At 48.2% G+C, this 25,600-nt stretch overlaps 1 protein-coding gene across 1 annotated transcript in view; it reads left to right on the top strand.

Moving 5' to 3' along the window:
- Nucleotides 1-22,772, top strand: part of FIBCD1 (fibrinogen C domain containing 1) — a 101,670-nt gene extending 78,898 nt beyond the window's left edge. Inside the window, exons 5-7 of the mRNA XM_084821226.1 lie at nucleotides 9,696-9,792; nucleotides 15,206-15,385; nucleotides 22,140-22,772. Of these exons, the coding sequence (XP_084677352.1) occupies nucleotides 9,696-9,792; nucleotides 15,206-15,385; nucleotides 22,140-22,399 (537 nt within the window). The 3' untranslated portion in view covers nucleotides 22,400-22,772. The remainder of the gene's footprint in view (nucleotides 1-9,695; nucleotides 9,793-15,205; nucleotides 15,386-22,139) is intronic.
- Nucleotides 22,773-25,600: the final 2,828 nt, after the last annotated feature.

Below are 25,600 nucleotides of genomic sequence, written 5' to 3'. Positions count from 1 at the left end.
TTCATTTCCCCTGTTAGGTTTCAGCTTCATTTCCCAGTTCAGTTTCATTTCTCGGGTTTGAAGCAGTACTTTCGGTTTTGAGGGAGGATATATAAAAAGAGGGAGAGAGCCAGTAAGAGCAGAGACAGCCAGAGCTTGAAGTGAGAGCAGAGTCTGAAGAGTGAGCAGGATGATGCAGCCTAGAAAAGTCTAAGAACACTTAGGGTAAGGGAACTTGAGTTTTGCAAATTTTCTTTTAATGCGTTTTGTATCACTCAGTTCTATTGTGTAAATACCTTTAGTTGTAATTTGTTTGCTTTAAATCTACAAGTAAACTGCTGTGGCTAAACCCTGTGTCTTAGAGTGTCGGTCACCCCACGTCTACAGCCCAAACCCCACATTACTGGGAAGGGAAAGTTTAAAAGAAGGAAGGTGGGACTCTTAAGCCACCGTAGTACACGTGCTGGCAACTTCCCAATTAGACTACTGCAATGCACTTTACGTGGGGCTGCCCTTGAAGACGACTCAGAAGTTTCAGCTAGTGCAAAACGCAGCAGCAAGGCTGCTGACTGGAACACCTCATAAAAACCATATAACACCGGTTTTCAAGGAATTGCACTGGCTGCCAATATGCTTCTGGTTAGAATTCAAAGTTCTGGTGATCTTTATTTATTTTATTTATTTTACTAATTTCTATACCACCCAATAGCCGAAGCTCTCTGGGTGGTTCACAAAAATTAAAACCAAAGAGCACACAATAAAACAATAAAAATATATAAAACATCAAAACCACAGTATAACAATACAACCAGAATAAAACCTAGCAGCAGTGCAGGGATTTAAAATACAGATCTAAAACAGCAAAGCTAAAAGTCTAGAAAGCTAAAATGCCTGGGAAAATAAAAAGGTCTTCACCTGGTGCCGGGAAGAATGCAATGTAGGTGCCAGGCGAACCTCACTAGTGATGACATTTAAAGCCCTAAGCGGCTTGAGACCTTGATATTTGAGGGAGCACCTCTCCCTATATATGCCTGCCCGAGTACTGAGATCTGTTGGAGGGGCCCTCCTCTGCGTCCCACCAGTACGAGACATACACTATGGTGGGACGTGGGAGAGGGCCTTCTCTGCTGTGGCACCCCAGTTGTGGAATGCCCTCCCCTTGGAGGCCCGATTGGTGCAGACATTGGTCTCGTTTTGGCTCCAAGTAAAAACATGACTTTTTACCAAATCCTTTGAAGGCTGAATGCATTCCGTAGCACATTGTTTTAACTGTTTTATTGTTTTAGATTTTAACTGGTATTAGCTTGTTAAATATGTTTAGTTAAATATGTTTTTAGCTGTTTAAATTATTTATTGTTTTATACTATTTAAATTGATTTTATCTGTATGCTGCCCTGAGATCTTAATGATGTAGGGTGAGATAGAAATGTATAAATAAATAAATACATACATACATACATACATACATAAATGCGGCAAGAGATCCTTAAGGAGTTGCTCGAGGGGTCCATTTCATAAGTGAACCTTGACAATTGCCAACTAGCTATTGTTCAGACCATGTTTTAGCATTACAAGAATGAGCTGCAGCCAGCATCCGGCTCATAGTAGGGATGGCAGAGAATTCCGCCATGGATCTCGGTGAGGCCGAATGCCAGTGCATTCAAACCCCCGAAATCTGTAGCGGAATGGCCTGCCACCCCCCCGCCACCCCCCCCCCGCAGATCCCCCCTGGGACAAGACTTACCTGGGGCGGATCTTCCGGGCGGCGGCAGCAGTGGTGGCTAGTCTTCCGACCGGCTGCCACCGCCGCCATTTGCAGTCTTGTAAAAAAACACAAAAAACAACGTGATAGGCTACGTAAAGATTTACATAGACTATCATGGCTGGGTTTAAAAAAAAAAAAGCGTACACAAATGGGGGCAGCTACGGCCGCCACCATTTGAGTTCCTTATTTTTGGCCGTCTTAGTCTACATAAATATTTACGTAGACTAAGACGGCGAAAATAAGGGGAATGCAAATAGCGTAGCGGACGCTATTTGCGTTCCCCCTTATTTTTGCCGTCTTAGCCTATGTAAATATTTACGTAGACTAAGACGGCCAAATATAAGGAACACAAATGGCGGCGGCCATAGCCGCCGCCATTTGCATACGCGCATGTTTTTTTGTTTTTTGTTTTAAGCCAGATGTGATAGGCTACGTAAGTCTTTACGTAAGTTTTTACGTAACCCATTATGGCTGACTACAGGGACACAAACGGCGACGGCTATGGCCGCTGCCATTTGTGTCCCTGCTAGCCAGCGGCCGGATGTCCGGCTGCTGGCGGACCTGGCCGGCGGCTCCGCGGAATCCCCGCAGAGTGGAGCTGGTTGGGCAGGATTCCGGGGGGAGGGACGGAGCGCCTCCCTCCCCCCCCCCAGTGGAACCCGGTGGAGCCAGGTATGGGGGATTTCGTACATCCCTAGCTCATAGGCTTCCCTCCTCCTCCGGCATGGTTTTCAGGAGGCATTTGGAAGCTCTCATTTCCATTTTAGATTAACCGCAGCTTGCTGTGTTATCAGCACGCAGACAAAAGAGCCCCTTCTGCAAACACCCTCAGTAGCAGACATATGCTATGAATCTACAAAGGAGAGGGCCGTTTCTGACATGGTGCCACAATTCTGAAATGCCTTTCCAAAGGAGATCCGACCAGCGCTGATGTTGCTTTCTTTTCAGCACCAAGTTAAATGTTTCTTCTTCCCACGCATTTTAACATTTGATTATTTTAGGATTTATATCTATCTCTGTCTACTGGTCTACCTGTCTGTCTATCTACCTTCCTTCTATCTATCAGTCTATCTACCTTCCATCTGTCTATCTACCTTCTATCTATCTATCTATCTATCTATGTATCAGCTACCAATCTATTATCCATCCATCCATCCATCCATCCATCCATGAATGACATGTTATTTTAAATTGAATGGATTGTTGTTTGGTTTGCTGGTTGAACAGGTGTTTAATTTGCTTTTTACTGTGTTTCAGTAGATTTCAAAGTGGATTTGTTGTCTGTTTTTGATGTTCCTGTATGCTCCTTGGGATCCTATGGATCAAGAGCGGTTAATAAATTAAAACAGCAACTGTGCTTAATCCTAACTGTAAATTTAATCTCTGCGACCAATTAGGGATGTCAGAGAATTCCGCCACGGATCTCGGTGAGGCCGAATGCCAGTGCTTTCGGCCCCCTGAAATCTGTGGCGGAATGAAGCCCCCCCAACCCACGAAAGGTGCGCAAAATGGAGCACTTACCTGCTGCCGTCCGCGCTGACTTGCGAATGGTGGCTGCCCTGTGGCCGCCATTCGCTGCTTCATCATAGCTGTGATAGGCTACGTAAATACTTACGTAGCCTATCACGGCTAATGCAGGGATGCCTTTTGCGTCCCTGCGGAGTCCGTGAAAGGCTACATAAGTATTTACGTAGCCTATCACAGCAAGCCAAAAAAAAACACACAACAGTGTACACAAATGGTGGCGGCTACGGCGGCCGCCATTTGCATTCCCTATTTTTAGCCATTTTAGCCTACGTAAATATTTATGTAGGCTAAAATGGGGGAGGGAGGCTAAAACGGGGGGTTCTTGACCCTCAGTTGGTGAAGCAGTGAATGCTTCCAGCAATAAAACCAACTCTTCAGGGACACAAATCCAAATCATGATGCCTTAGCTGCCACCGCTGTCCCTTCCTCCTCACAGGGTTGCTAAAAAAATCTCCTTGGAACGTTATGGCAGTAACCAAAAATGTTGACCCTATTAGACATTCTCACGTGACAATCTGGCGACAAAATTAAGGGTATGGCAAATAACTTTTTCAGGTTCAGGTTCCTAGCCCTCATGACTACACAGAGAAGAATCGGCTTTACAATGACAAAGCCACATTGGGAGGGCTGAGGAGCGCAGCTGTGGCTTTGTGTCGTGTGCCACTCTGCAGTCTGCGCGACGCCGTCACTGCACCTCCACAAAGGGATGATCAGCAAGAGGCGTTTGTCAGCAAAACTGTATGTGCCACTAATCTCCCAAGGCGTTTGTATAATCAGCCCTTTACAGGGGCGGGGGGAGCTCTCTCTAATTCACTCAGACCCCTCCAAACCCTTCTCCATAAGCACCACGGATGAACGGCCTACTTTGCAGCCTGAGGTCAAGGCAGATTACTGAAGGAGCCACATTATCGCCTGCTCTCACAACCTCCCCTCCCCATCCACAGCACGAGGATGTGGGAGCCGATAAAAACCAGGGCCTTCCATAGCAATCAGCTTTGGCCCCTTTCCAGCAGAAAGCGTCCCTCTGCCGTTGGCCGAGTCAGGCCGAAAGCTCTTGCAAAGGGGCTTAACAGCAGCTTCTCAAGCACTCAATGGGTGGATCAAAATTAAGGCTCTAATTCCAGAAGGTAAGTACCGCGTGGATCAGAGGGAGCACACTAGGAAAGTGTCACATGCAGTTTCTTCCCATCCCGACCCCACAGCAGTGGATGCCTTTAAATAAAGGTGGTGACTTGTGCATTTTGAGGAATTGCATCACACACACCCCCGCCAAAAAAAGAGGATACCAGTTTGCATGGTATTTGCATATGCACGTTTCTATGTACAGGTGCAAGTTTAGAAATAGTAGCAACTATCACTTCTATAGAAATACAGGGCATCTCAGCATAGTGGAGAAAACTGACCAGGTGACCTGTGTGTCTGCTTGGTCTGTTCTCCAGGTGCTAATTATGCTCCTGGTGGTTCCACATGGAGCTATGGCCTGATTGGAGTCCACCTGGAGAAGAGTCTTCTGTGTGGTGGCTCCCATCCTATGGAACTTCCTGCCTCTGGAGGTGAGGCAGGCAGCAACACTGAGTTATTTTTGGTGCCTCCTGAAAACCACTTTTTTCCAGGAAGCCTTCCTTAGTTAACCAGCCTCGGCTATATTGGCACTCTGATTATTCTTAAAAACTATCTTAATATTATGTTTCTTCTTTTTGTCTTTTGCTCATTTTATCTCTTGTTGTTCACTGCTCCAGAATCTGTTTAGATGTGGAGCGGTATACAAATGTTGTAGATAAATACATTAAAAAAACTGTGGTCGGGAAACTTCAAATCTGCCCCCTGCTCTCCCTCCTTATGGTTCTGTGACTTTAAACCAGACGTTGACTGGTCAACCCATCAAATAGAGGACACCTTAACAGAGAGGATTGACAGCTCTCCAAACTAGAGGACTGTCCTCTGTAAAGTAGGACCCCTGGCCACCCTACAAACGAAGGCTTGCAAATTAAGCCAATACTCAGTTTGGCTACATCCATACACTGGACACACATCACTGCTGCCCACATGCAGCCATAACTTCATCTCACCTTGTCCCCATAATTTTCTACACTTTCCATATCACAAGCCGCAATGGCAGGGCCAGCTTTCAAAGCAGGAGCCGTGTTTTGAATCTGCACAAAAAAATGGGCTGATGGTGATCTGCTCAGCAGGAATGCAAGCCACCAGCCACATATTATGGGCTTGCAAGGGACAGGGCCTACTCAGTGGCAGAGCACCGGTCCAACTTTGGTTTCTAGACAAAGAACCATAAGGAGGGAAAGCCGGCAGGGGCCTTGAAGTTGTCCATGCACAGGTAGAGCCTGGACAGAAGACTGGGCAACACACGCAACAGCTCACCTGGTCAGTTGCCTCCATTATACTAATATGTATTGCATTTGATTTAAATTATCATTATTTCTAAATTTGCATATGTACATATAAACGTCCATATGCAAGCGCCATGCAACATGGTGTCCTCTTTTCTCCTCTTTCTTTGGTGATGCCATTCCCCCTTTTTGGACAATGCATAAGTGCCCCCCACCACCACCACCAATCACGTTTTCCAGCTTCTCCCATTTCCAATTTAGCACCCAAGCACCAAACTAAGACTGTGGGGAAGCTGTAGCGCAATGGAAACGCATCCGGATTGTGAAGCAGAAGCAGCCACGGTCGTGCTCAGCTTCCAAATACTGCAAGAATGTAATCATGGGCAGTTTATGCAGCATGAAATTGCCCAAATCTGTTCAGGAAGAACCACTCATAGCAGTGCAGAGAACTTGGGGAGATGTTTTGTGCAGCTCACAGGAGGAAAATGAGAGAGAGAGAGAGAGAGAGAGAGAGAGAGAGAGAGAGAGCGCATCAGAGAAAGAAAAGACCATTCTCTCCCTTTCTCAGAATACTAGAACACCATGTCATCCCATCCAATTGATGGGCAGTAGCAAATATTTCACACAGCATGTACTTAACTTGCAGAATTAACTACCGCAAAAGTAAGTGATGGCCAGGGGCTTAAATTGCTATTTCAAAGGGATGGAGAAATTCGTGAAGCTTACTGCTGTCAACAGCTAAAAGTCTTGGTACTTAAATAGAACCTCCATGAACAGGAGGCAGGATGGCTTGGTTGAACAAAAGAGAAGAGAAGATTAAGGGGAGACGTGATCCTGCTCTTCAAATATCTGGATGCCTGTCATGCCGAAGATGGAGCTGACTTGTTCTCTGTTGAGGCAGGACTAGAGAATGGGTAGAAATGGCAAGGAAGCAGATTTCGGCAAAACATCAGGAGAAGCTTACTAACAGTAAGAGCTGTCTGGGAGTAACAAGGGCTCTCCTTTTCTGGAAATATTTAAGCAAAGACTGGACAGCCATCTGTCATAGAATAGTAGGATTGGAAGGGGGCTATAAGGAAGCTGTTGTTGCACTGAGCAGAGAGGTGGACTAGATGATCTTCAGGGCCCCGTCCATCTCTATGATGCTATATTAGTGGAGGCTGGTGGCTCCAATTTCAGTGGGGCTGTGAATGCATTCTGGGTTTCAGTCTGAACTAACTGGAATGCTAAAGGAGCTATACAAGGTGCTGAACCCTATCCTGAAAATAGTGTTCTGGTCGGGTCTGAGTGAAACTCAGCCTATCTTAAGGAGCGCCTCCAGCAACACCAGACAGGCCACTTAACAAGATCAGCCTCGGATGGCCTTCTCTCTGTCCCATCAGCCAGGACAGCTAGACTGGTGGGGACGAGGGAGAGGGTCTTCTCTGTGGTGGCCCCCACTCTGTGGAACTCCCTCCCTAGGGAACTCCGTCATGCCCCCTCTTTAATGAGCTTCCGTCGTGCATTAAAAATGTGGTTGTTCAGGCAGGCATTTGGGGTGGGTTAGGGTATTTTTTTAAAAAAAAAATTATGGTAAAATTTTATTGTTTTAAATTGTTTTATGGTGGGTTGTACATCGCCCAGAGTGGCTGGGTGACCAGTCAGATGGGCGATTAATAAATTTAATAAATAAAATAAAATAATGGACTTCCATCCAAACAGCCAAGGGGTTAGTGCCAGTTCCAGGTTTCGGAGGGGCATTGGTCAAGACACCCCTAGTGGGCCCCGTCTCTTGGTGAGTCCACTTTCTCACCACCACTGTCATCAGCTACTGTTCCTCCTGCTCATGGCTCCCACTTGCTTGCCCAGGGAGCCAGGAGGCCGCAGCATCTCCTCTCCCCCTTCTCACCACCACCCTTGCCTGGGCCAGAGTGAGAGTCAGGTGGACAAGTTGCAATGGGGAAAAGGAAGAGCAAGTCCAGGGGGCTCTTGCCAGTGGGCCTCTGCTGGGGTGTGGGCCCTCGGCAGCTGCACAACTGTGCCAACTCTTGATGCTAGCCCTGCAAGGTAGGCTTGTGTGGTTGCCCAGCAGTCAGACATCCTATCTCCTTTGCCCCCTTTCCCTTTCTATTTTAAGTCTTGCTTAGCCTGGCAAGATGGAAAGTTACCCAATGGCTACTGCCAATACATCTTAAAATGGCAACGTTGATAGGAAGATGCCTAGAAGGAGTACCCCAATTCCTATTCCCAACCATGATTAGCTGGGGGGCATGCAGGCGGGGGAGACTGCCATCACTAGTGGGAACATGATTACCACCACCAGACTAATACTTTAAAGTAAATGATGGGCCCAGAAGCAGTGTCCGCTCCAGGCTTTGGAAGGCCCTTGGGCAAGTCACCCTCCATGGGCCCGCTCCCTCGTGAGTCTACCTCCTCACCACCATGGTCACCAGCTGCCCTCACTCCTCCACCTCTTTCTCATCATTCCTACACTTGCTTGCTTGACAGGCAGGGAGCCATTGAGCAAGTCGGCTGCGGCATCTCCTACTCCTCCTTCCCACCACCGTTGCCTGGGCCAGAGTGAGAGGCAGGTGAACAAGCAGGCTGCAATGGTGAAAAGGAGGAACAAGTCCAGGGAGCTCTTGTCAGTGGGCCCCTGCTGCAGGGTGGGCCCTTGGCAGGTGCCCAACCATGCCTACCCTTGATGCTGACTCCACCTGTTAGCAATATGAACTTCGAAGGGGTTCACAGACCATGGCTGAAGGCTGACACCTAGAAATCTGCATACTCCGCATTTCTGAGAGTAAAGTTTTCCTCTGGTTCCTTTCCAGTCAAAGTGGACCCAGCCAAATTCAATGCAATTAAATCAGGGAATGGATGCTTCATTAATGACAAGTGGTCAGATACAGGAGGCATTTTCTTGATTCTGTCGATAGATCAAAGTTAATCGAACAAGAAGAATACCAAGGAGGACGTTTTACTTGGCTAACTTGAGAGCAACAACAGAAGGGAAAGGTGAATCATTAGGTCCACAGAAAAGATCAACATAACTTTCTTCAACCAAGGGTTTCTGGCCCAAGAATGAAAGGCAGGTTCATACATTCATGGTCATCACACAGTCACTGGGGGTAGCATAGAGCCATAAGAACCAGTAGCCATTGATAGCCTTCTCCTCCAGGAATTTGTCTAGCCACCTTTTAAAGCCATTCAAATTGGTGGCCATCACTACATCTTGTGGAAGACATTATAACCAATGCACTAGGTTACGATACACGCACTGCTGCCAGTAAAAATGGCAGCCACCTGTCTGGTTTCCCATTCCCACTCAGTAACATCCAGTACCACTTACTTACTCATGTTTTGTCTCAACATTAACACGTCCCTTCCAGCAACAGCCTGTGATGTGGCATGAAGGTGAGGAATGCGTATCAGGACATAGGGAAGTTGTACTAATTACAGCAGGAACTAGAAACACCACTATCATTTTCAGTGGCGGCCACATCTACAATGTAGCATGTCTAGTTCCAGGGTTGGATCCAGGATCTGCCTTCCACGAGAGGAAGGAACCTTCTGCAAGAGGAACAGCTCCATTTGTGGATGGTCCCTCTACCCAATTTTGGCGTGATCCTCCTCCCACCACCACCACACACACACACACACACACACACACACACCCCACAGCTCACCGCATTGAGCAGGGTCTCCTGCCTCTATGTGTAGCGTTTTCAGGGGGCTAGAGGGTCTGCCGTGGAGATGAGGAGGTGGAGAATTCCACTTCCACCAGCATACTTGACCCAGCGTCAGTCTGGATCCAACCCACAGCCTCAACCACCTATTAATCCTGACAGGCAGCCTTTTCAGAGTTCCCTATGCTGAGCCACTCCAATGTAATTAGCCCAATTTAAAGGGTTTTAATTAATTTACATTTTCCACTCACATCTAATGAGCAGCGCCACTTCTCCTCCAGCTAGACTGCAGCTCCAGTGAATGGAAGAGGCAGGGATGAAACTGACAAGAGAATCGCCCTCCTTAAGCAGTGTGCTGTGCTGTGCTCTCTTTCTCTCTCATCCATTCCGCTCCAATTTGTGTCTCTCTAGGTCTTCCAGCGGCGTGAGGACGGCTCTGTGAATTTCTTCCGTGGATGGGAAGCTTACCGGGATGGATTTGGGAAGCTCACTGGAGAACACTGGCTAGGTATGGCCATCGCGGTCTGCTAGGGGGGGTTGCATGGATCCATGGTGGTATTTTGGAACAAGGACGGGATGCACGCCCACACACCGCAAGCAGGCTTGCTAAAAGCCTCTATTGGCAGCAATGGGGGCTTATTTAAAAGGCTGATTGCAGCGGGGGAGGGGCAATTTGGGGGGTTACAGCATTGGGGGAGGGTTAGCCCTTCCCTCCCCAGCTACAACACACACACCCCCAATGCCCCCCACACTGTAACTGGCTTTTTAAAAGCCCGAGATGGAGGCTTTTCAAAAGCCTCACTTGCAGCATGGGGAGGGAAATCTCTTTTCTCTGATCAGAGATAAGAGCCCGGGCTGGATGGGGCCCTCCTGTGGGCTGGTTCTGGCCCATGGGCTGGAGCAGCAGATGTCTACCTTCAGCAGGAGCGCATGGCCAGTTTAACACAAGTTTCCTTCAGATGTTCCTATCTTAGCTTAACAAGCTGAGAAAGGAACAAGGTTTGCGGGGGTGGATGCAGCCACATCACTCCTCCATTCTCTTAACTGTGGTTGACCTGTTTATGGTGGCACAAGGACAGAGCCTCAGGGATTTAGCCAGGGCCAGTTCCAAAGGCAAAGTCCATCAGCAGGCCACAATCCAGAGAGGAGCAAGGTGAACCGGGGACAAGCAAAAATTTGGAAGCTGATGCTCAAACAGTGTGCTACCACTCTGCCTTTTAAGCCTGAGCCTTCAGAGCCCCACCCAGAGCACAGCTGCAGCCCATCAGTGCCACCTGAGGAATGGTAGAGCCCTCCTCACGAGTATACCTTTACTCACAAGGAGTTATCCCTCAGGTGACCACTTCTGCATCTGCTAGCCAGCCGAACCTGTACCTATAGGCATCTTCACTCCCTGGGGCTAAGTGGCTGCTCAGCATGTGCCTCCGGGTCCAAGAGGTCCTAAGTGCTCCGTGAGGAGAAGGGTTGGTGGCCATCTCCACCAAGAGCCCAGGATCCACCCTATCTCCTTCAAGTCCCTTGACAGAGGGGCCATGTCAATAATTTCCCATTTCATCCGAACTGGGAAAAGAATGCTAACGCCTTCAGCACAACCAGGGAGATGAACCCAAATTCCAATCCAGGCTTCACATCCTGGCTTGTTCCAAAGCCATTAGCCATGGTTTCCTGGCTCAGACGAAACAGGAAATGGCCATTAACAGAAGATGTCCAGGTTTGTTCACTCTCACTTACAAAGGGGCTGTGCATGCAGCCGAAAGACTCGTTCCTGTCTCAGCTTATTAAGCCAAGAAGTGATTGTCCAAATGTGACCATAGATCATGGGCAGAGCCCCTGCTTTGCATGTAGAGGGTCCCGGGATCAATTCCCCCTTCAGGTAGGGCTAGGAAAGAATCCTGCCTGAAATCCTGGACACTGCCAGGCAGTGTTGACAATACTGGGCTGGATGGAACAATGGCCTCTGACTCAGCATAAGGCAGCATCCTATGTTCCTATGGCCATTGACAATATGGAAGGGAGGGAGGAAGTAAACTGTGGCTGAGAAATTTCAGTAACCTTAACAACATGATGCCTGGTGTGGAGAATGTGAATGAGACATTTTTCTCCCTCTCTCATAATATTAGAACCCAGAGTCATCCCATGAAGCTGATGGGTGGGAGATTCAGGATGGATCAAAGGAAATACACCTTCACCCAGCACAGAGTGAAACTATGGAATTCACTACCACCAGACATATTGATGGCCACCCATTTGGATGGCCTTAAAAGGGGGTTAGACAAATTCATGGAGGAGAAAGCTATCAGTGGCTATTACTCCTGATGGCTATGTGCTATCTCCTGTACCAGAGGCAGCATGCCTATGCTCACCAGTTGCTGGGGAACAGGGGCCGGAGGGTGCTGTTGCACTCATGTCCCAGTTGTGAGCTTCCCATGGGCAGCTGTTTGGCCACTGTGTGAACAGAATGCTGGACCAGATGGACCCTTGGTCTGATCCAGCACAGCAATTCCTATGTTCTTATATTAACAAACCTCTTTCGGTTTCCCTTGGATGTTTTGTCCCATGGAAGTACCCCTCCACCACCACGACCACCAGAATTGCTTAGACTCTCACTACATTGCTATGGATAATCCATAGCCCATTTGTAGATGAACTGCAAGCTGGCAAACAGACCCTCTGCACCAAACATTCACATTCTAAAATACAAATTGCTGCTGCTGTTGTGTCACATGGAGTCCCAGCCCGACAGCCCAGTCTCCCGAAAACTGGGGCAATACACTCCGTCAAGCGAGCATAACTTAAAATACTGGTAAATAAAAAGTACACAGAGAGGAGTTTAGAAAGAGAGAGGAAGAGATCCAGCCCCTGCCTCAGCAAACAGTCACTCATTGCAGATGACAACCCCTGAGATATTTAATCAAATCACCTCTTCATCAAGGGACAATCAAATGGACAGGAGCGCGCCCACTTGCCACCCACCTCTGGGAGAGGCGAGACATTTTCCTTGTCCGGACTGATAGAGAATGAAATCCCATCTCATGGTGGTTGGCTGAGGGCACTCAGAGGAAAAACTGCCTGACACAGGGGTTTGAATGGAAAATCAAACTCAGTGGTGAATGGGAGGCTGGAGAAATCCGCAACGGACTCAAATGGGCTTGGACTTTTATGAATCCGATCTGCGGGTTCTGCAGTGGAGTGGGTTTTTCCAAGTCACATGGAATGGTCAGACTTGGGGACCACTTTCCCCCCCCACACACACACACAGTTTTGGGGAAGATTTGCACAAATTTGCATTAGCGTTAATGCACCTTAGTGCAAGTAGAATGAAATTCTGGTTTAAAAGAATGTCATTCTGTCAAGGAGCAGAGAAAGAATGAGAGATGCCTGATAATCTGTGAAAACAGACAGAACGGATATAATATCCCTAATTAATGGAACTACCTTGTGTTGACAACTCTTCCAATATTCTAAGGCCCCTCTCTCTCCCTCTCCCTCCTCTCTCTCTCCCCCCACTCTCCCCCCTCTCTCTCTCTCACACACACACACTCACACACGAGGCTTAAATCAGTTCCTCATTCCATGAGCTTGATCCAGATTTACACTGGATCAACTACACTAATGGAAGTGGACTTCCCTGCCCCCCTCCTTCCCATGGCAGCCCCTCCAGCCCCCTGAAAATGCTACAGAGAGAATCAGGAGACCCTGCTGAATGCGATGAGCTGTCATATGTGGGGAGGGGAAGATCCCCCCAAATTGAGCAGATGGACCATCCATGAGTGCTGCCTCTTCTCTCATGGAAGCTCTCTTCCACTCATCCTGTATCTAACCCCATCTCTGCACACTGAAAAATCACAGATGCCAGGAGGCACGCCCAAAGATGCTATTCCTCGGTCATAAAAATCAGGACACAGCCATGCTGCACATGGAAACTGATTAGAAACTGGTCTCATTGCAATGACGTATCTAAAAGATCCAAAGGAATGGTAGCTTTGTGACTGCTGAGATGAGAATTCAGTGCTGAGGGTCCTTTGGTTACCTCTATCCCAAACTTTGATTTTTAAAAAGAAAAGTCAGAGAGACAGAGAAGCAGTCTTAGTATCACTTGTAAAAGAAACTAAATGTATGAAAATTAAAATGGAGAGACAGATAAATGGAGCAGCCTCTTTCTAGCACATGACAGCTTCTCATGTATTCATCCATAATTCCATGCTGTCCTGTTTCCACCTCAATCTGTGATTTAAAAAAAAAATCGATGAACAATCACTTCATTTTTAATGTATTTTAAATGCATTTTTGTTTGCACTTTGTCCTAAAATATGCATTTCTGTATGCATTTTATTCTAAAATGTGCATTTGTGTAGGCACATTACCCTAAAATACATATTTATGTATTCATCGTGGTACATTTTTTTGAGCCAAAAACTATTGCAAATTCAGAGAAGTGCAAAAACTGAAGGATAACTGCTTGTTGGCCTGCAGCAGTCTGCAAAGTGTGACTCACGTCAGTTTGCTTTAAAATGTGAACTGGATAAAATCAGTGTGTTGTTATAAGTACTTCTTCACACAGCGCATAGTACACTATGGAATTCGCTACCACAGGATGTAGTGATGGCCACCGATTTGGATGGCTTTGAAAGGGGGTTGGACAAATTCCTGGAGGAGAAGGCTATCAGTGGCTACTAGCCTTGATAGCTATGTGTTACCTCCAGTACCAGAGGCAGTGAGCCTATGGACACCAGTTGCTGTGAACCATGGGCGGGAGGGGGCTGTTGTGCTCATGTCTGTCAGGGTGGACACTGAGTCCATAGAATCCCAGAGTAGTTCTGATTCTGAGGAAGAACAGTTGCTCCTGGGAGAGGAGCGCGCTCATCTTTCCCAGGACCAACAGCTGACAGAGATTCCTCCCACCAGCATTCCTAGTTTAGTTAGAAGTCCAGGGAGTGACCAAGCGCAGATAGCAGACTTTGTGGATGCGCAACGCAGAAGCAGAGAGCGGCGCCAGATGGAGGGCGCGGAAAGGAGGCGAAGTGCCAGGTTGGCACGCAAACAACGGCTGCTCCCAGAGGATCCAAGGGAAAAGGGGAGGGACTCTCCCTAGTCCTTAAGTTCAGGAGTCTGCCAGTAATTTCCTTTCAAACGGGGACCAACGGTTCCAACTTAGGGCATAGGTTCTGTGCTGCTCAGATCTAGTTGCAATCGGTATAGTTGTTAAGTTGTAAAAGAAGAATAAAGCTTTGAAAGGAATTCCTTTGTCTGTGTCTGGACTTGGCTACTGGTTTAGACAGAGAGAGACCTCCAAGGAGCCCTTGACAATGTCTTGCTTGTGGGTTCCTGGTTGACAGCTGGTTTGCCACTGTGTGAACAGAATGCTGGACTAGATGGACCCTTAGTTTGATCCAGCAGGGCTCTTCTGATGTTCTCATGTTCTATAAGTGTGCTACAGGGGTATACCATAGCAGGGGTGGTGCCTAGGGGTACCGGTAGGCATGGCTTCACTTAGATGGGGCAGACACCATGTGCAACTCTGACAGCTGTGTGCATTTGCTTGAAGGCTTCACAAAAGCCAACTAAAGGCTCTTCTAACCAGTGGAGGTTGGTGGCTTCTATGTCAGTGGGGCATTAAATTCGCTCTAGGTTTCAGTCAGAACTCTACAGGAGCTATCCAAAGTGCTGGACCCTATCCCCAAGATGGGTTCAGCACCTTGGACAACTCCTTTGGAGTTCTGGCTGGTTCTGACTGAAACCCAGAGCAGATACACCACCCCACTGACGTCGGTGCCACCCACCTCCACTGATTCCAACCAATGTGAAGATAGGTCCATTCTTGAGAACATAAAAGAAAGGAACGGATAACATTTGTTCGTCCCTGCTCATCTCACTACTTGGGACACTTGTGGCTAATGGTTCTGCTTCTTCTCCCATGCTAGGACTAAAGCGGATCCATGCCTTGACCACACAAGGCAGCTATGAGCTGCGCATTGACCTAGAAGATTTCGATAATGGCACCTCATATGCCCATTATGGGACCTTTTCTGTGGGTTTGTTTTCTGTCGACCCCGAAGAAGATGGCTACCCAGTCACCATTGCCGATTATTCTGGGACAGCGGGTAGGTGTCTGGTGCGTGTGTGTTTGAAAATGTAGGGCCACTTTTTCAAATACGCTTCTGCCATTTTATCACTCTGAATGAAGCCAAAGAGGGCCATTTGCTCTGTGCTCAAAAGAAGGCACGTTATATCCAGAGCAGCAGCCGTGCTAATAGCATTGAAATGATTTGGCCTGTCAGAATGGCAAATTTCCACTTCAAAACATCCACTCAGGATTGAAATTTCATGTCAGAAATGGACATTTCACCCTACGGTAAGAACATTTAAGTTGGAACGTCCAATTTGTGAGGAAGAATTTGGATGCCAGCAGTCCGCATCTGACTTGGAAACAAATATTTCAGTATTCCTGACAGGATTTTTTTTTTAAAAAAAAACACATCATTTTAAACTACAGAACCCTTTAAAAGAATGCTAGACCCACAATGCTGTGCATTCCTTTCTCTGTCCCCCAAACTGCCTTTGATATTTCATCCTACTTCATCCCGACATTCTGGCAGTCTTCCAAAGGCACACACCTCAGGGGCCAGGAACATGAAGGAGAGTCACACAGGGTATTCCATGTGCTCACAGCCCTGCATGATAATGCACTGCATCTGCTAGGGCTCTGCATCCTGGCAGGATGGACTCATCCACCCTTGTTGTTGTTCAGTCGTTCAGTCGTGTCCGACTCTTTGGGACCCCATGGACCATAGCACGCCAGGCCTTCCTGCCCTCCGCTCTCTCCCGGAGCGTGCTCAAGTCCATATTCACTGCATCGGTGATGCTATCTAGCCATCTCATCCTCTACCGTCCCCTCCTCCTTTTGCCTTCAATCTTTCCCAGCATCAGTGACTTTTCCAGAGAGTTTTCTCTTCGCATTAGGTGGCCAAAATATTTGAGCTTCAGCTTCAGTATCTGTCCTTCCAATGAGCACTCAGGGTTGATTTCCTTTAGGATGGACTGATTTGACCTCCTTGCAGGCCAGGGGACTCATAAGAGTCTTCTCCAGCACCACAGTTCGAAAGCATCAATTCTTCGGCGCTCAGCCTTCCTTATAGTCCAGCTCTCACAGCCATACATTACTACTGGGAAAACCATAGCTTTGATTATGCGGACCTTTGTCGGCAAGGTGATGTCTCTGCTTCTTACTATGCTGCCTAGGTTTGCCATAGCTTTCCTCCCAAGGAGCAAGCGTCTTTTAATTTCATGGCTACAGTCACCGTCTGGGGTGATCTTGGAGCCCAAGAAAATAACATCTGTCACTGCTTCCATTTCTTCCCCTTCTATATGGCAGGAAGTGATGGGGCCAGATGCCATGATCTTAGTTTCTTTAATGTTCAGTTTCAAACCAGCTTTTGCACTCTCCTCTTTCACCCTCAACAAGAGGCTCTTTAGATCCTCTTCGCTTTCTGCCATTAGGGTGGTATCGTCTGCTTATCTGAGGTTGTTGATAATTCTCCGGGCAATCTTAATTCCAACCTGTGTTTCTTCCAACCCGGCGTTTCTCATGATGAACTCTGCATATAAGTTAAATAAGCAGGGCGACAATATACAGCCTTGTCATACTCCTTTCCCAATTTTGAACCAATCGGTTGTTCCATGTCTGGTTCTTACTGTTGCTTCTTGACCTTTGTACAGGTTTCTCAGGAGACAGGTAAGGTGGTCTGGTACTCCCATCTCTTTCAGAATTTGCCACGGTTTGTTGTGATCCACACAATCAAAGGCTTTAGCATAGTCAATGAAGCAGAAATAGACGTTTATCTGGAATTCTCTTGCTTTCTCCATGATCCAGCGAATGTTGGCGATTTGATCTCTAGTTCCTCTGCCTCTTCAAAACCCAGCTTGTACTTCTGGTAGTTCTCGGTTCACATACTGCTGAAGCCTAGCTTGTAGGATTTTGGGCGTAACCTTGCTGGCATGTGAAATGAGCGCAATTGTGCGGTAGTTTGAACACTCTTTGGCGTTGCCCTTCTTTGGAATTGGAATGTAAACTGACCTTTTCCAGTCTTGTGGCCACTGTTGAGTGTTCCAAATTTGTTGGCATATTGAGTGCAGCACTTTAACAGCATCATCTTTTAGGATTTTAAATAGGTCAGCTGGAATACTGTCATCTCCACTAGCTTTGTTGTCAGTAATGCTTCCTAAGGCCTACTGGACTTCATTCTCTAGGATGTCCGGCTCAAGTTCAGTGACTGCACTCTCATGGCTATCAGGGACATTAAGATCTTTCCTGTATAGTTCTTCTGTGTATTCTTGCCACCTCTTCTTAATCTCATCTGCTTCTGTTAGGTCCCTGCCTTCTTTGTCCTTTATCATGCCCATCTTTGCACAAAACGTTCCCTTGAGATCTCCAATTTTCTTGAAAAGATCTCTAGTCTTTCCCATTCTATTGTTTTCCTTGATTTCTCTGCATTTTTCATTTAAGAAGGCCTTCTTGTCTCTCCTTGCTATTCTCTGGAACTCTGCATTCAGTTGGGTATATCTTCCCCTTTCTCCCTTGCTTTTCGCTTCCCTTCTTTCCTCAGCTACTTGTAAAGCCTCCTCAGACAGCCACTTGGCTTTCTTGCATTTCTTTTTCTTTGGGATGGATTTCGTTGCTGCCTCCTGAACAATGTTACGGACCCCCATCCATAGTTCCTCAGGCACTCTGTCTATCAGGTCTAATCCCTGAAATCTATTCCTCACCTCCACTGTATATTCATCAGGGATATGATTTAGGTCATACCTGAATGGTTTAGTGGTTTTCCCGACGTTCTTCAATTTAAGCCAAAATTTTGCAAGAAGCAGCTCATGATCTGAGCCACAGTCAGCTCCAGGTCTTGCTTTTACTGACTGTATGGAGCTTCTCCATCTTAGGCTGCAAAGTACATAATCAATCTGATTTTGATATTGACCATTTGGTGATGTCCATGTGTAGAGTCACCTCTTGTGCACTTGGAAAAGAGTGTTTGCTATGATCAGCGTGTTCTCTTGGCAAAACTCTATTAGCCTTTTTTCCTGCTTCATTTTGTACACCAGGGCCATGCTTGCCTGTTATCCCGGTGATTTCGTGACTTCCTACTTTAGCATTCCAATCCCCTATGATGAAGAGGAGATCTTTTTTTGGTGTTAGTTCTAGAAGGTGTTGTAGGTCTTCATAGAACCGATCAACCTCAGCTTCTTCGGCCTCAGTGGTTGGGGCATAGACTTGAATTACCGTGATGTTGAATGGTTTGCCTTGGATTCGTACTGAGATCGTTCTATCATTTTTGAGATTGTACCCCAGTACTGTTTTTCCCACCCTTTTATTCACTATGAGTGCTACTCCATTTCTTCTAAGGCCTTGTGATACGTTCCATGGGGTTTTCTTGGCAAGAATACTGGAGTGGGTTGCCATTTCCTTCTCCAGTGGACCACATTTTGTCAGAACTCTCCGCCATGACCTGTCCGTCTTGAGTGGCCCTGCACGGCATAGCTTATGGCTTCCCTGAGTTATGCAAGCCCTTTCGCCACAACAAGGCAGTGATCCATGAAGGGGTCATCCACCCTGGGTCCCCTTTTAATTTCTTTTTTTCTTGTGCCCAATGCTGATATCCCTCCCCCGCCATGGTTCCAATGAAACATCGCTTCAGAGCATTGTGGGAAATTAAAATGGTGTCTGCCCAGCAATGGTGAGAGGACCCCTCTTGTCTTGCGGAGGAGGAGGAAGAAGCTGCCAACTCCATGCCCTCAGGATGCCTCTGGAATGACACAATGTCATAACATACTCTCTTTCCGAGCAAGGCATTGTGGGAGCAAACGGCACCCACTGGCTGCCAATGGTTGCACTTCTGTTTAAGAAAGAGAAGAACTGTGCTTTAAAAAAGCAATTTCACTACCGTTTTCTCAGTAAGCCAACTGCTCCCCCTCCCATGTTGCTGTTTTCTTCTCGCCCACCCCCAGAATTTCATATTTTTCTCACCTTTCACCCTACCAGCACCACCACCACCCATTTCTTGTTAAAGCAGACATGGACAGCGCCCCCACTGTGACCCCTGCCCTGCCCCCTTCCTCTGCCTCTCTCCTCTGCTTCCCAAAATGGTAAAAAGGAATTTGGCATCTGGAGCATCCATTTTGACTGATTGATTGATTGATTGATTGATTGAATGAATTTATATCCTGCCTTTTTTCCTCTTGCAAGGAACCCAAGGCGGCTTACATTATCCTCCTCCTCTCCATTTTATCCTCACAACAACAACCCTGTGAGGTGGGTTGGGCTGAGAGTCTGCAACTGGCCCAAAGTTACCCAGTGAGCCTCCATGGCCGAGTGGGGACCGGAACCTGGATCTCCTGAGTCCTAGTCCAGCGCTCTTGCCACTACACCCTGCTGGCTCTCTTTTAGAGATCAAACTTTTAAATGTTGTGTAGCTACTATGGAGAACCGTAAGGGTCAAGCTAATTTTCAACCCTCTCCGTAGCGGCTTGGGATGCCTTTTTTCCCCACCCAAAGCTGCCCACCACTGTATTAGAGAAAACTGTATCCAGGAAAGACTAGTCTCAGCCCTACTGAGGACCGCTGGACCCTGCTGGTCTTTGCCGTGGCTGCCTGCTCGTTTGCCTTCTAAGCAAGCGCGTGGTGACGGGAGCAAGGAAGAGAATGGTAGACTGCACTCACTTGGCCCTGTTCCTCTGGCTGGATCTGGGATCTGGGCCCCCCAAAGAGAAAGGGCAACTGAGTGAGTGTAGCAGGAAGGAGGTGGGCATAGCATGTGGCTGAGACCTTCCCTACTTTTTACTCTTGTGTAAGCATGCATGGACCCCATTTAGGGACGGACGGACGGACCATGTAAAATCCACTCTGTCTGTGTTTGGTGGATTCTCAGGCACCCTTTGTTCTGTCGTCCCCTCACAGACAGATGCGAAAAAAAATCTATGTTGCCATGCGGAAAAACACACAAATAATTACATAAGAGGTTTCGTAACAATGTACATCCGACACGTCCTATGCGTCGTCCGGCCTCTACCCCCTCCCCGCTCCGACTTCCCATGGCTAGACAGCCAAAATCAGCTGTCTAGCCACGAATGCAGGGTGGCTGAAACACGGAGGAGACGATCCCTTCCACTCTGCGTGCGCCCTGCACTGGATAGGCGGTCGCCTCCGAGTTCAGAGGCGGCCACCTATCCCGATAGGATTGCGCCCTTAGTGTCCCTCATTCCATTCAGCTTTTCCTCAGTGGAAACTTGTCCATTTTCCTACGAATAAATATGCGTACATTTCAGGAAAGTAAAAAAAAAAAACCATCCAAATATCCATGGACTCCATGCAGCCTAAGGGGGTGTTTTCAGCGGATTCCACAGGTTGGATCCTTAGAAGTCCACGCTCATTTTAGTTCATCTAGAATTTCTCCAGCATCCCTCACCCCATTTGGATTGGGATCATTGTGCTTTGGGAGGGGTGGGTTAAACCTTCCCCACCTACCTGTGCCCCCCCACACACAAAAAAATTACGCACACACACTCCAAGGGGGTCAACAGAGACTTTTCTTGTTCCTTTTTTAAACCCCGTGGTGGAATTTCAGGAAAAAAATGGAGGGAAGGTTTAACACTCCCTTCCCACAATGCCAGGGTCTTCACTTGAGGCCTCACACAATTACAAAAGAGTAAAAGGTAAGAGTTCCCCAACCTGGCTCCCTTCAGATGTGTTGGACTACAATTATGGGAGTTGTAGTCCAACACACCTGGAGGGAACCAGATTGGGGAAGACTATGGGACATCATTAGTGTAACATCTGAGGTAGGCCCACTGAGGTAGGCAACCCTGGATTCCTGCACTGAGCAGGGGGTTGGACTCAATGGCCTTGTAGGCCCCTTCCAACCCTACTATTCTGTGATTCTATGAACCCCTGACAACATCTTTCCCAAGGGTGCACTAGGGATGTTGGAGAATTCCGCCACGGATTCCAGGGAGGTCGAATTCCAGTCAATTCGCCCCCCCCCCGTAATCCATGGCGGAACGAAGCAACCCCCCCTGCCACTCCACGAAATGGGCCCGGAACGGAGCCTACCTGGTGTCGGCCATCCGGTGCTCCGTGAATGGCATCTGTGTCTGCGGCCGCCATTCACCTTCCTTTGAATGGCTGTGATACGCTACGTAACGTAAGTATTTACGTAGCCTATCACGGCTAACGCAGGGATGCCATTTGCGTCCCTGCGGAGGCCGTAATAGGCTATGTAAGTAAACGGCGGCTGCTACGCCATTTGCGTTCCTGTCTTTTCTTTTGCCGTGATAGGCTACGCATATATTTACGTAGCCTATCACGGCAAAAGACAGGGACGCAAATGGTGTAGCGGTTGCCATTTGCATCGCCACTTTTGCCATGATAGGCTACGTAAATATTTACGTAGCCTATCATGGCTCAGCGAAGGGATGCAAATGGCGGCCCCTATGCCGGCTGCCATTTGCGGCTGCAGACCTGCCGCAGCCGGATGCCCGGCTGCGGATGCACTCGGCCAGTGGCTCCGCGGACTCGCCGCAGAGCGGAGCCAGCCAGGGAGGATTTCGGGGGGAGGGACGGAGTGCCTCCCCCCCCACCGCGGATGCCACTTACAGAACAGGTAAGTGATTTCGTACATCCCTAGGGTGCACACACAAAAAAGCCCTGGAGGCAGAACAATTCAGTTTTTTTGCAGGCCATTCCTATCCACTCTGGTCCATTGCCCCCTTCGAGAACATGTTTCTTTTCCCTAAGAGGCTGTGAAGCCAGGCCGTCCCCGTGGCCAATACAAAGATCCCCTGACGAATTGCTTGTTCGTCCGACAGGAGACTCCTTCTTGAAGCACAACGGCATGAAGTTCACCACCAAGGACCTGGACAACGACCACTCGGAGAACAACTGCGCCGCTTTCTACCACGGCGCCTGGTGGTACCGCAACTGCCACACCTCCAACCTGAACGGGCAGTACCTCAAGGGCCACCACAGCTCGTACGCCGACGGCATCGAGTGGTCCTCATGGACGGGCTGGCAGTATTCCCTCAAGTTCACCGAGATGAAGGTTCGGCCTGTCAGAGATGAAAACTAGCTAAGCCCCAAACACCCCACCTGCTATTTTCCCTCCTTCGCCCACACCCCGGCCCTGTACTTCAGTGTTGTTTTGTCTGAGTCGGGGGCAACAGGAGCTGAACGGTCCCCTTCTCGCCACCAGCGTTCAAATACTTCAGAAGTTCCCCCTCTGTGCATAATCAGTTTCTGGATAAGGCTCTGGCTGCACCTCTTCTTCTGGTACCAAACAAGTTGGCGGGGAGGTTTTTTTGAAACCGGCAATTCTCCCATATAAACACAAGCGAGAAGGCCTGAGAAGGATTTCCCAGATGCCCAATGGGAGCTATTTAATATCCCCTACCCACCCTGGTGGCTTTCAAAAAAATATATTTCAAAGAAATGCTTTGCTACCCAAAGACGTCGTCCCCTGAGATGTGTGTGTTTCATTTTGGTCTAAGCACATCCAATGCCGTGCACCCCTCCCACCCCCAGTAGAAGAATGGCCGTGTATTATTTATAGCAACACCCTGATCTTCAGCCAAGGTGAGTTCACTAAAGCCAGGCAGTTGGGGCTGAGTGACTCGGAAGGAAGGCCTGAGATCGGCGTTCAGAAGAAGGCAACTTGGACCAACGGTGCTGTAAAGCGATGCCCACAGTGAAAATTTTGCCGGGAAGGCATATGGATTAATATGACACTCCCGTACCATTCGGTGCAAGCTTGCCTCACTGTCAGAACGCATTAGGTTTGTTGCTACACAAAGGCTGGGGAATGTCCCAGTGTTCTGATGTTAGGGAGAGGGACAAACGTATCACTGGTGGCAGAAATGGGATCAGCACCCTGAAGGCACACTTTTTGCCCTGATATGTAGGTTAACAGTGATTTCCACAGACTATCCACAGCAAGAAAAAGTCTATCTGCTGTTCAGACATTACTGAGTTCCTGGACAAGCAAATTCTCAGCCTGGGCAATGAGCTGCTTCTTTCTGTGCCCCCCCCCGCCCTGGAGCTGGGGGAGGAGGAAGGGGCTCCAGCAGCCACAATGGCTTAGCCAGAAGGCAGTAAGCAGGCATCACATTGGAGGCAGTGAAAAAGAGCCCCAAACGAGGACGCTACTGTATTTTTTCAAGGGCTGCAATGGAAGGAATTATCCCTAGAGTCTCTCTCACTTCCCTGGAAGATAAAATGCCCAGGGCGACCTCTGAACCGACAGGTTCCCTTAGGAGGAAAGGGCACTGACATGAGGGTTATAGGCTGGGATGTAAGAAATAAGACCGCAGCTGCTGACAATTCAGCAAGGTCTTAGCACTCACAATTCAGCAAGCTGTCCCCTCACACGCACACATACATACCTCCTTCAGCCTCACACTTCAACAACCTGTTTATTTATTAATTATTATTGGTTTCTTAGGTTGTATCCCACCTTTCCTCCAAGGTGCCCAAGGGAGCAATACTTAATCCTCCTCCTCTCTGTGTGATCCTCACAACAACCCTGCGAAGAAGGTTAGGCTGAGAGTGAGTGACTGGCCCCAAATCACCCAGTGAGCTTCGTGGCCGAGTGCGGGCTAGAACCCAGGTCTCCTAGTCCAACATTCAAACCACTGTGCCACATTGATGCCTAGTTCAGCCATGACCAAAATTCACCTTTGCTCAAGCTATTGCAACGGGTGCCCATCAAATCCTCTGTATCCCATGCAGCTGGACAAATAGGGGTTGGTTGGTTTTTAAGGGCACGATCCTACACATCTTCAGAGAGAAAAAAGTCCTACAGCTCCCAGCATTCCCCAGCCAGCCATGCTGGCTCACACTCAATGTTTACAAGAGGAATGGGGAAAGCCGACAACATAGCAAAATAGACACAGAGGTTTCTGCTCAGTGGTTGAGCCCCTGTTTTGCATGCCAGAGGTCCCAGGTTCGATCCCCAGAGTCTCCAGTTACAAACAGCTCACAGGTAGCTGAACTGGGAAAGGTCTTCTTTCTTCTTCAATTCCTTGGAAAGCTGCTGTCTGTCAGGATAGGCAATGCTTGCCTAGATGGATCAAAGGTCTGACTCAGTGTAATTACAAGGCAGCTTCATATATCGTAACTTCTGCAGCCCTGTAGGAAACATGTCATGTGTGAAGCAGCCCAGAGTTGGGCTAATCACTCTTGTTCAGGCTTCCCTAAGCTGGTACCCTCCAGATGTGTTTATTTATTACATTTATATCCCACCTTTTTTCCTCCTTAAGGAATCCAAGGTGGCATACATTATCCTCCTCTTCTCCATTTTATCCGCACAACAACCCTGTGAGGTAGGTTAGGCTGAGAGTCAGTGACTGGCCCAAAGTCGCCCAGTGAGTTTCATGGCTGAGTGGGGACTAGAACATGGATCTCCTGACTCCCAGCCCAACACTCTAGCTGCTACACCACACTGGCTCTCACCCATAATTGGACAGCAACACTTGGACTGCAGCACCCATAATTCCCAGCTAGCATGGCCAATGGCTGGGAATTATGGGAGTTATCATCCAACACAGGTTGGGGAAGACTGCTCTAGTTAGTACTTCCTTTCTACCAGATAAATATTGGCTGCAAAATTCCCACTTTCATGCAGAGGGAGCGTTGAAAAGACCTATGAGGGCCAGTGAAGTACTTATCTCAATGTTCTCTGGAGTATGCATTTGCTCTAAAGCTAGCTCACAGCTCATGAATTTATGCATTTTCTTTGCCCACCCCTCCCCACCGTCTCAACACCGCACCGCCATTCAGCACTCAGCACCGCCATTCAGGACTTTCCTACCGACAGCACTCTGCTCGCAGAAGTCAATAACTCAAACTGCCGAAAGAGGTGGGGATGACCCTGTCTGGCCTCACAGCTGCTCTAGAACATTCCTGAATGGTCCCTGGACTCTGGATGGTCTGTGCCATCAGTGTAGTGGGCATGGATCCATCCCATGGTCCTCACCAAGGAATGCTTGAAATTACAAATTCCAGACGCACTAGACGGGTACGTCGGCTTGTGCCACGCTGAGGAGCATCTGTTCATCAGAGAACTCCCAACTCTGGAGGAGCTGAGTTGCGTCGTACCTCCAGGTAGACTGTGGGTGAAGTCCACCTGCCTAGCCTATGATTGTGCTTACACAGCTTTCTGAAGAATGCAAGGCCAGCGTCAAGGGTAGGCATGGTGGGGCAGCTTCTGAGGGCCCACACCCAGCAGGGGCCCACTGACCAGAGCCCCCTGGACTTGCTCCTCCTCTTCCCCATT

Source organism: Heloderma suspectum, chromosome 14 (genome assembly GCF_057233095.1).
Source record: "Heloderma suspectum isolate Gila_16-S chromosome 14, 16-S_ref, whole genome shotgun sequence".
Classification (NCBI taxonomy): domain Eukaryota; kingdom Metazoa; phylum Chordata; class Lepidosauria; order Squamata; family Helodermatidae; genus Heloderma; species Heloderma suspectum.
The sequence above is the reverse complement of the archived record's forward strand: the minus strand, read 5'-3'. Positions and strand labels throughout refer to the sequence as shown.